The sequence below is a fragment of the Elephantulus edwardii genome, unplaced genomic scaffold (genome assembly GCF_000299155.1).
Source record: "Elephantulus edwardii isolate Elephantulus edwardi_28Jun2011 unplaced genomic scaffold, EleEdw1.0 scaffold00092, whole genome shotgun sequence".
Taxonomy (NCBI): Eukaryota; Metazoa; Chordata; class Mammalia; order Macroscelidea; family Macroscelididae; genus Elephantulus; species Elephantulus edwardii.
The window spans coordinates 3,281,616-3,293,413 of record NW_006399842.1 but is presented as its reverse complement, the minus strand read 5'-3'; the positions used below and the strand labels follow the sequence as shown (position 1 = coordinate 3,293,413).

The window sequence follows — 11,798 nt, the reverse complement described above, 5'->3', positions numbered from 1 at the left end:
TAATTTTAATGAACATTTACAGAGATTTTGGATTTTCATTCATTCATTGTTGCACTTTTCTCCCTGTCCAGCCCTCTCCCAGGCCCAGTTCATGCCTCTCTTTGAAAAGCAAAAGAAAAATTCCTTCTCTGGTATACAATCCCCCCACACCCCTCCCACCACCCCAAGTTCACTCCACTAAAAAAAACAAAAACAAAGTGACTTTTTCAAGCAAGGAAGAAAAAGATAACACCACACCCACAAATTCATTGCCATGAAGAGAGAGAAAGCTGATCGCTGACCCTCCATGGTGTTTTTAGAAGGAACCCACCCACAGTTCTCCCTCCGAGCAGCTGGTGAATTCAAACTGCCTTCCTTTAAGTTAGCAGAACGACTGTTTTCCAGCAGGCCACCAGAGCTCCATTTTAAACAGCAGAATCCATAAGTCAAGCAAAATATTTCAAGAGATCCCAGTACATAAAACAAATTGCTCTGATTTAAGCTCCACCCTTGACCTTCTTGCATCCACAGGAGCCTCTACTGACCACTTCAAAACCCTAAGGCATTTGCAGCAATGAGAATGAACGAAATGTTGGTAGAATTAACAATATGGATGAATCTCACAAACACATTTTTTAAGAGATTACATACTGTGCAATTCCATTTACATAAAGGTCAAAAAACAGGTAAAATTAAGGAATGGTCAGAGTAATGAGAACTGTGGGACATGGGTATATTCGGGAAGCATGAGCTGGACCCACTAGCTGGTTGGTAAATTTGGGACAGACAGGATGACAGGTACTCACGAGGCTTTGATAAGCAACTGCTCTCTCTCCTGGAGTTCCCGCTTCAGACTTTCTACTTCCACCTTAAGTGCAATGTTCTTCCAGACAAGACATGGAAAGAAAAGAAATCGTGTAAAATACAGGCCATCTGAACAGCTACACTGGGGAAAGTGCGTTCAGCCTAGGCTGACTACCAATGCTTGTAACAGGCAGATGTTAGATTCGAAACCTCATTAGCCTCAGGGCACAGGGAAAAGGGAATTATTAAACACTGGTGGTCTCAAAAGAAAACCCTGGATTTTTCAAGACTTGGAACAATTATGTAAATTTTCTAAGCGTCTAACAGCCAGAGCATTCAAACATCAAGGCATAAATGTCATACAAGTGAAGCTGATTTAAAAATTGTTTGCCCTCCGCCAAGCAAATTTACAAGCAATTCTGCAGTTTGCTTTTACCATTCCAAGGCAATTACTTCTGGTTGTTTACAATCATGCATGTGGTTGCTGTAGTAGGGGGAACACATTACAGCTTTGAAAAAAAATAAAGCATGTGGATGCCTAAGTGGGAGGCTGCATCGCAGCTTGTCTAGTTACTGTAAGAGATTTCAGGTTACTCATGTACAAAAGAACTACAACCCCATGGGGCCAGGGACACCACAGTGTTCTCCAAACAACTACTCCCTTTTCATTGACTAAAATGAGGAGTCACACATGGCCTCAGGCTCATTGTTCACGTGAAAATCCAGAGACAAACTCTGGTATAGAGATTGCAATGGGAGACAGTGGAACAGTGGTGAACTTTCCAAACATGTCCATAATTGTAGCCCAGACAGAGCATTAGCTCTGTATGTATGTGCTTGTATGTATGTATGTATGTGCTTAACATACAGCACGGACAGATATTCTGGTATACTGCTTGCAGAGGATTGACAAAAAGTTGAGATTTTTCTGAAAGATCTCTTCTGTTTTATTTTAATAATGTATGTCAATTTTGCATTCTCTTCCATAATACTTGTACATTTTAAGTAAAAATAGCATTTTCACCAGAAATCTTCTAATAAAATCTACAATGTTTCCATCTCTGCTCCACTCAGCAGTCCTGGTGGAATGAGTACCCCCGGTTGAAAAATATAGGCAAAATGGTCTTGGGCTTTTGGACCAAAAGTATATAGGTTCAAATTTTGCCTCTACTCTTTACCAAAAGGAACATTGTAGTAAGCCAGTGAATGTTCATTTACTCACTCTTCCATGTGGCAGATTTGTGGCATGCCCAGCAGGATGCACTGAGAGTACAACAGAGAAGACAGAACAGACACAGACCCTGTCTTCAAGCTGGCATCAAATAAGAAACTTGACATTGACACGAAAGTTGACCTCTGAAGCACAAGTCGAGGGAGGAGAGAGAGCAATGCTTCTCTTTCCTGATTCTCAAATGTCAAATAAAAACCATAAAGTGAACCTGACACAGGGGATTTGATGACTAAACAAACACGAGGGGTCTAGGACACAGTATTCCACAAATGCTCATGCTTTCATTGCCAAACAGGAACATGCATCAGCTAGGAGCTGAAATTTTTTCTAGAAGAAAGTTCTTTGGATAAAGGACACTGAGTGGCAGTGCACAATGAGGTTTTGCAAAAACATTCTTGAAAAAGACTTTTCTCCAGCTCTTGGGAGGGTAGAAAGCCTCTATACTTAACTGATAGATTTCAGAGTATTTTGCTTTCTGGTAAACCTAACTGCTCTGCCCATTGGATTATTTTTCACAAGTCAAATATCTCAAGTCATAAAATTATATATATGCTGTTTCTCATGTCTAAATCTAAGCTCAGAACCCCTTTAAAAACACAAAATGGAATATTATGCAGTTAGACCAAAATTCATGGGAAAGTTTTAAACTACTATTAAGAGCAGACATCAGAGATATATCCTCAGGTGAAAAACACAAGGTGACGAACTTGCATATGCTTGCAATTGTGTTAAAGATACAATGGAGGAGAGAGAGGGATCCCTAACATATACCTATAAGCACCACACTTATATATTCATAATTTCTCTATTATCAAAGTAATAACACTGATTAGATCTGAGAAAAAGGGACAAAGGTAGAAGAAAGTAGATCAGTATATGCCTTTTATACTTCTTGAATTTTAAATCATGTACACCTATCCAAAAGTGCAAACTGTAAAAGAAATACAATGAATTGAGGCCATCTAGAGACAATGGAAAGGAAGCGCTAAAATAAAGTGTTATAAGGAGGCAAACAAATCCAGTTTCAAAATCTACCTCATTTACTCATTCAATGGTATCAAATGAGCTATTGATCTTCTCTGAGCCTTAATTTCTCCCCTGTAAGAAGAAGGTAATCTCTCCACACTGGGCTGTCTTGAGAATTAAAATAAGATAACAAATGTACAAATACCCAGAATGGTGCTTAACACAAAGGTAGCCTTCACCCTAGAAGCTTATGATCACCACATTTGTATCTATAATATCTAGGCTATTAATATTACTTTAAAATTTTGATTGCATCACTGCCCTCTTCTTTAGAAAAAGAGACATCTTTATTATCTTTCTACCCTCACACTTAAAGGGGAAAATAATGTTTTAAGGGACAAAAGAGCTTTGTAATTCTTGAAAAGGCTCAGAAGTACAGTACAAGCCTTCTTCAAGACAAGTCAATTTAAGTTCATCCACTGCAACTCAAGGAGAGTTCTTTTTCCTCCTTCAAAAGTTTCTACTGATTCAAACTTCAGAAAGATGGAATAATTCCCTGACCAAGGGCTAATCTACTGGAGAAAGCCAAGAAATGGGCACTGAAATATTATTTGTACTCATGCCTTTTCAAAAAAGCCAAGTTCTTTTTTTACAACTTTCAGAACCAACGTTTGTTTTCAGGCAGAGACCTCCAGGTCAAGACTTCAGATGGGAATAGATTTTCTTTTTTTTTTTCTTCTCTGACAGTGATAAGCAACACACAAGGAATGCAGAAGAGTCACATCACAGAAAAACTGACAATCCTGACTTTGGCCTGCCAAAGAAAGCCTCAGTAAGACAATGCTGGTAATTATCAAGCACTGACTATGTGCTGGGGAGAGCTTTTCATCTGTCATCTCATTTTAATCCACACAAAGAACTCTATGACGTAAGTATCATCACTTAATTCAGAAAGCAAGCCCAGAAAAGTGAAGCAACCTGCCTAAAGTAACAGAAGTTGTCAGTGAGTAACCTTAGTTTTCCATTCCAAAGTCATTCCACAGCTTTTTTCTAAATAAATAAATTAATAATAATAATAACAATAATAACAAAGCTATTGCAATAAAAATGGAAAGGCAAAAATGCCTATTTTACAAAGCAGGAGAAAAGAAACAGAAAAATTACTTCTCTAATCATGTACATTTCGGCTTACTGGTAAGGTCATCTTAATTTTTTTTTTATTAATGTTTTTTGTGTGTACCGGCAAACCAAATCTGACAGGTACAGGAGGAGATTGTTCCTCCTTCTCCAGCAGAGCATCTGGTGGATTTGAACTGTGCACCTCTCATCTTAATATTTTTATGCTCCATAAAATCAATTCCATTTAAATTAAAGTGACTACTTGTTCATGCAAATTCTGAGAACAAATAATATGTTTCTGCATGGAATGTCTATAGGAAAAGACACAAGGCCAGCTGAGAGTAATGGGTCACTCACAGTTTTGTAGATGTGTTCAGTGGGACCATCAAATTCCTGTTGCATCCTTTCCTCAAGGAAATAGATGCGGAGCTTTAAGTTAAAGTTTTCTTTCTTCAATTCAGTGATTTGCTGGAAAATAACCACAATGAGGATTAAGTAAGGCAAACAACGTAAGTTAAGATGCTCAACTAGCTTTAAAAGCCCCAGTGGAGTCAAGTATTAAATACTAGTGAAGACTTACCTTTGATGCAGGAGTACCAACTGAGAAGTACTCCCACTAGTCAAACTGTGGACAATTTTAGCATCGAAATCAATGATGACAGGAATAAACAATGAGTATGAACAAACAATAGTAACTCTACACTGACAAGAGGTAAACAGAGGTGGGGAAAAGGGAAAGAAAAAGAAGAATTTCTTTTTTACAAAAGAAATCCAGTTCTAGTACATGGTGACCCTGTAGGGTTGGGTGAAACATCTCAATACAGTTTCCCAAGCTGTAATCTTTAGGGTAAGAGATGACCAGCTCTTTTCTCCCTTGGGGCTACTTATGGGTTCAAATCACCAACTTTTCAGTTAGCAATCAAGTAGTTAACATCAAGATTCCTTTGAAAGAATAAAGAACCCAAAATCCACTGCCATCAAGTCCAACTCATAGGAAAGAGTAAAAATGTCCACATAGGTTTCCAAAACTGTAAATCACTATGGACTCAGACTGCCACATCTTCCCCCCACAGAGTGGCTGGACAGGTTGAGCCACCAAACTTCGGGTTAGCAATTGAATATTCTTACCACTGGAATTCCCAAAGAACAGCAGGGCCCTATTCATGACCTCTGTGTTAAAGACTCATGTGCTAAAAGCACTGAGTCAAAGATAATCGGAGAACATACAAGTCACACAAACTCAAGGTACAGACCCAAAGGTAGTTTAGCAGTTACAAAAGGAAAAATATTATTTCTACAATTTAGAAATATACCAGGCATCACCTTAAGCAAGACAGTACAAGTACATTTAACAACACTAACGGCAGGTCCAAATAACATGAGATGACTCCGTGAGGGTAAACTGCACCTCTAAAATGTTTAAGCTCAAAGATTTGCAAACAATGCAAGAGCCCATCAAAGAATGCATGGAGAAGCTGTGGTATATTCACACAATGGAATATTATGCAGCCTTGGAAAATGAAGAACTTACGAACTATTATACAAAATGGGTGACCATGGAGGACATTATGCTCGTCTCAATCACATAAGGACAAATACTGCATAATATCACTGTTATAAAACAGGACTGACATGGAGGTTGGGGGAAAACTAAGAAAAGAGGGGATAAATAACATACACAGCATTGAAACAGATGAGGAAGAGAACTGTATAAAAGGAATATATGATAAGGTATTATTGGCACGACAAGAATCCAGAATAAGAGCTGCATAGTAAAGTGGAGCGGGGGAGCTGTGTAACAATGAAAGAACTTTTTTCAAAAGAAAAAAGTGAACTGGGGGAGAGGACAGGGAGGAAAATGTGCAACAATGCATGAATGGAAATCCAAGTTCTTTATAAACTTTCATTTAAAAAAAGTTTATCAGAGCAATAAAAAAGAGGGGGAGAGAAATAAAATGCTTAAGCTTTATCTAAGCAAAAAGGAACAATATCTAAGCAAAAAAGAACAGTATCTAAACAAAAACGAACAGGCCAATCCACACTGAAGGACATCTTCAAGCCGGTTCTTTAATGACATGAACAAAAGGCAGAAAGGTCAGGAAATGTTTTCGAGTGAAAAAAAACAAACAATGAAATCTTGCAATGAGTTCTGAATATAAAATGAAAACCAGCTGTTTCAGGAAATTTTAATGACAATTTTATTATGTAATAATATTATTACCTTATAGGAAAAGATTCTTAGGAGAGGAAGCTCTAATGGTGTAGTCTCTAGAGAGCTGTACTGCTGGTCTAAAGGACACACTTCTCTGGCAGTTCAAATCCAAAGTTCTTTGGAAGAAAGATGCACAATCTCCTCCTGTGTGACTTATAGTCTCTGGAAACCAATGAAGGATCAGCTGTGAGTCAGTGCCAACTCCATGGCACAGCAATCAATCATAAACAGATATACGCTAAAGTACTTCAGGATGCTGTAGCATGATGTCTACAACTAACTTTCCAAAGGGTGTTAAAACTCATTGTCACTGAGTTGAAACTGACTCATAGTTTACCTTCCACCAGGTTTGAGAATGTGAACTGTATGGAAAGGAACTGCACATCTTTCTCCCGAGGAGTCATTGGTGAACTGAACCTCCAGAGGTGTCATCTTAGGTTAACAATACAATTCCCTGTAGACCATGCCAAAGCAGTCCAGTAAAATATTAACAACTGTTATTGTTGTTGTTATGTGCTGTCTAAGTAGCTTGCAACTCACAGCGACCCTATGTACAAGAGCCCTGAAACCTGCTCTATCCTGTGCCAACTTTACTGTCTCCAACACCCTCATTACCCCAGTCACTGTATCAATCCATCTCATCAATGGTCTCCCTCCCTTTCTCTGACCCTCCACACTTGCAAGCATGATGCCACTCTTCAAGGACCAGTCCCTCCTTGCAATATTCCTAAAGTATGTCAGACCAAACCTCAGAATCCTTGCCTCCAAGGAACAGCCTGGCTTCATCCTCTTTAGGATGAAACTGTTTGTTATCCTAGCAGTCCATGGTATATTCAACACTCTTTTCCAGCACCAAAGCTCAAAGGCATCAATTCTCTTTCTATCATCCCTAGTCATTGTCCAGCTCTCTGACACATAGCAAGCAATTGAGAAGACTATGGCCTTGATCAGACACACCTTAGTTTCTGGACTGACATCGTTGCTCTTCAGTACTCTGGAGAAGGGCCTGACAGCCGACTTTACCAATGATTTCTTAACTTCCTGGTTCCTGGTACCAAGAGTGTTGATTGTGGAGCCAAGCAAACTAAAGCTGTGAACAATCTCACTCTCTTCACCATCCATATGATGCTGCCTATTGGCCCAGTGGTGAGAACCTTTGTTTTCTTGATGTTGAGCTTCAATCCATATTGAAGGCTGCAAGTGCATGATCTTCTGCAGCAAGCGCGTCAGGTGCTCCTCAATTTCAGCAAGCAGGTTGTGTTATCTGTATAACCCAGGTTGCTGATGAATCTTCCTCCAATCCTGATGCCACATTCCTCCACACAGATTTCAGCCTCCCTGATGATGTTCTGCATATAGATTGAAAAGGTATGGAGACAAAATCCATTCCTGGCAGACATCCTTTCCGACTTTGAACCATGTAGCATCTCCTTGCTCTCCTTTGATGACTGCCTCCTGGTCCAAGTATAGGTTTCACATAAGCACGATCAAATGTTCTGGGATTCCCATTCTTCTCAGAGTCAGCCACAGTTTGTTGTGACCTACACAGTCAAATGCCTTTGCATAGTCAATAAAACATAGATAGACATTTCTCTAGTACTCCCTGCTTTCAGCCAAGATCTCTCTAACATCAGCTATAATTTCCCTAGTACCACAGCCTCTTCTAAACCCACCCTGCACATCTAGAAGTTCTCTTGACATGCAGCTCTAGTATAGATAATTTTCAGCAGAATCTTGTTTGCATGTGATATTAAATTAATGATATTATTCGATAATTTCTGCACTCTAACAACTGATGAATGTATTCATGAACACATTGCTGTTTGTTGTGCAATTCTGTAACTTTTTCATAGCTCTGAAAATGTTCAAAATAAAAACATTGGTAATTGTGAAGTACAGATCAAGAGAAATGATATTTAATGTCAGGGTCCTGTCCAAACTGCTGAAGAGTAGTAATGTCAGCTTGAAGATTAAGATACACCTGATTTGGGCCATGGTAATCTCAATCATCTGCTATGCACCAGAGAGCTAGACAATGAATAAGGATGACAGAAGAACTGATGCCTTTGAGTTTTGGTGCTGGAGAAGAGCACTAAATATTCCATGGAGTACCATAAGAAAAAACAGGTATGTCTTGGAAATAGTGCAGCTAGAAAACTCCTTGGAGGCAAAGATGGTGAAGTTTCATCTTTCATACTCTGGATATGTACCTAGACAAGGCTATTCCTCGGAAAGGTACATCAGGCTTGGAAAGATGGAGAGTCCGTGAAGGAAAGGGAGAGAACCAATGAGATGGCTTGACAGAGTGACAGCATTAAGTGTGAGGATGGCACAGGCCAGGGCAGGGTTCAGACTGGCTTTTCTTAGGGTCACTAAGAGTCATACTCAATGGCACCTAACAACAACTATGGAACAGTCACTGAGCTAGATATTTTATATACAACATCACAATCCTTAAAACAATGAATGCTACAAAAACAATTAGCCATACTGCACACTTAGACACAGGTCACTACTGGTCAGCAAGCTAGGACTCAAATTCTGCCATGTCTGACTCCAATGACTAGTCGCCCAACCAAATTTCACCATCTGAGAGAAAATAGCAGATTTTTTTCACTTGATTTGTCCAGAAAACATTTTCTTAATTCATTCCAAGGACAGAAATCAGCCTAAGCACAAAAGCCATTGCTAGTAGTAAGTACTTTTATACAGTAAAACCTGAGAGAGCCAGAACTCATGTAAGAAAAATCTGTCCAAAGAAAAACCTCAAATATTCCCACTAATAGCAATAGAAAAGTGGTAAAGGCTGCATCCTGTCAAAGGCAGGAAATGTGTGAGACCCAGAAAAACAAGACAGTCTCGTCAACTTCTTGCTCTCATAGTTTTTACCATACCACCGTGTTCAATGACTAAATATTTTTTTCAAAATCAAAACCTTATTATGCAAAAGGTAATCCAATATCCAGGCTACTGGAGACGTGTTTAAAAAAAAAAAATCCACACCACAAAAAATATTAATAAATTGGAAAATTTCTATTACCCAATTTAAAAACTTATACTAAAAGCAATAATTAAGACAGTGTGATATTGGTGAAAGGATAAGACACAGAACAGTCTATAAATAGACCATATAAATACGACCAATTGGTTTTAGGCAAAAGTATAAAGGCAATTAAATGAAGACTGGTCTTTTCTCCAAACCTTTACAATCCGAATCCGGAACAGATCATTTGAGAGGCTAGACTTTATGAAGAAGAATGTGGCATCATGATTGGATGAAGACTCATCAACAACCTGTTATGCAGATGACACTACCTTGCTCACCAAAACTAAAGAGAACCTGAAGCATTTGCTGCACAAGGTCAAGGACTACAGCCTTCATTATAGATTGTATCTCCACATAAAACAAAGATCCTCACCCCACGACAACTGGCAGTATCATAACAGACGGAGAAAAGATTGAAGTTGTTGATAATTTCATCTTGCTCAGATCCATATCAATCAGAAAATCTAAAGATAAGTTACTGTGGGAAAGTCTGCTATCAGATAACTCTCTAGAGCGTTAAAGAACAACAATATCAGTCTAGAGACTAAGTTGTGCCTGATCCAGGCCATGGTCTTCTCAATCCTTGCTATGCGATCTGAGAGCTGATGTATCTTGTTATGCATCTGGGAAAATGAATAAGGATGAGAGCAGAAAAATCAATGGCTTTGAGTTGTGGTTCTGGAGAAGAGTATTGAACACATCATGGACTGTCAAGTCAATAAACAAGTGTATCCTAGAAAGGGTAATATGAGGTTGCTCCTCGGATGCAAGGATTTTGAAACTCCATCTCACATTTGGGTATTTTTTCCAGGAGGGACCAGTCCTCAGAAAAGGAAATCATGCTTGCAAGGGTAGAGAGTCAGTGCAGGAAAGGAAGATCTTGGAAGTAACAGATTGGCACAGTGTCTGGCAATGGAGGCAGATGAGTCGGAGAGCGTGAGATTGGCTCAGGATAGGGCAAGGTTCAGAACCACTGTTCATACAGTCACAGTGAGTCATACTTGAGACTCCGTAGCACATTACAAGCCTGTTTAATCTATTTCCTGAAACATCTCAATTGGCATTTTATCAATTCCTAGGGCCTTAATCTTTGCCAGTGCCTTCAGTATAGCTTGGACTTCTGTTTTCAGTAACATTGGTTCTTGATCAAATGCCACTTCCTTAAATGATTCCATGTCAGCCAATTCTTTTTGGTACAGTCATTCTCTGTACTCATCCTATCTTCTTTTAGTGCTTCTAGCATCATTCAAAATTTTGCCCTCTAAATCATTCAGTACTTCACCTCAAGCCTCGAAATTGTAGTTCAGTTCTTCCAGCTTGAGAAATGCTAAGCATGCCCTTCTTTTTTGGTTTTTCTAACTCCAGCTTTGTGGGAAGCCAAATATCAAATTTAATATTAGTAATAAACCAAATGCTCTATCAGTATATGAGAGAGGTGTAATACAAGCTGGAGTTCACCCTGAGGAACTAAGGCATTCCTTAAAAGTCAACATGTTTTTAGTTTGTATTTACTGAATCCCTCCCTCCTGAGATTAGCATAAGGTAAACAATAGAGAAGAACTCTGCAGATAACTCCCCCATACTTTGTTTTTCTTTTCTACGCCCTTGTGATTATCCTTTGTTTACCTTTCTAATGATTCTCAATAAAAACACAGTGAGGCACTCCTTGAGCGCTTCAGTCATCAGGACTGCTGGCCTCCTGTCTTTCCTCTCTCTTATCTCTTTCTTGGTTGTCTGTCTCATTGTTACTTTGCCCTCAGTCAGCAACACAGCTTCTTGCATATTACATTATAATATTTGCCTTCTCTGTTTGGTTTTCTTACTGAAGAATTTCTTCCCCTTGTTTTGACTTCTTTTGTTCCAGTGAATAATAAAAAAGTATTAATATCACATGCAAGTACAATATTGCTGAACACTATTTTAAAATCAGCTGAATAGTACATCAACAGAGGGAACCGCCAGAAATTCAAGCTAGAGTCAGAAAAGGCTATGGCACACTGCTAGTAACAGCTGAGTCTTGACTGAAAGCAGAGTATATTATAAAGATGTTTACTTGTGTTTTATTAATTATGCAAAGGCATTTCATAGTTTTGATCATAACAAATTATGAGTAACATTCACAAAAACGGGAAACCCAAAACACTTAACTGTACTAATTAAAACCTCTACACAGAAGAAGCAGTTGTTCCGACAGAACAAGAGAACACTGACTAGTTAAAATTGGGAAAGGTGTACATCAGAGTAGCATCCATCCTTCATACCTATTCAATCTGTATACTGAGCAAATCATTCAAGAAGCTGGACAATATGGGAAAGAATATGGCATCAGAACTGAAGACTCATCAACAACCTGCAGTTTGCATATGACATAACCTTGCTTGCAGAAAGTGAAGAAGACTTGAAGCTCCCACATACGTATTATTGTTGTTGTTGTTGTTGTT

The 11,798-nt window shown here is 38.8% G+C and overlaps 1 protein-coding gene across 1 annotated transcript in view; it reads right to left on the bottom strand.

Moving 5' to 3' along the window:
- Positions 1 to 11,798, bottom strand: part of CDK5RAP2 (CDK5 regulatory subunit associated protein 2) — a 252,415-nt gene that overhangs the window by 215,579 nt on the left and 25,038 nt on the right. The window contains exons 4-5 of the mRNA XM_006890751.1: positions 4,457 to 4,567; positions 786 to 862 (exon numbers count right to left, since the gene is read on the bottom strand). Of these exons, the coding sequence (XP_006890813.1) occupies positions 786 to 862; positions 4,457 to 4,567 (188 nt within the window). The remainder of the gene's footprint in view (positions 1 to 785; positions 863 to 4,456; positions 4,568 to 11,798) is intronic.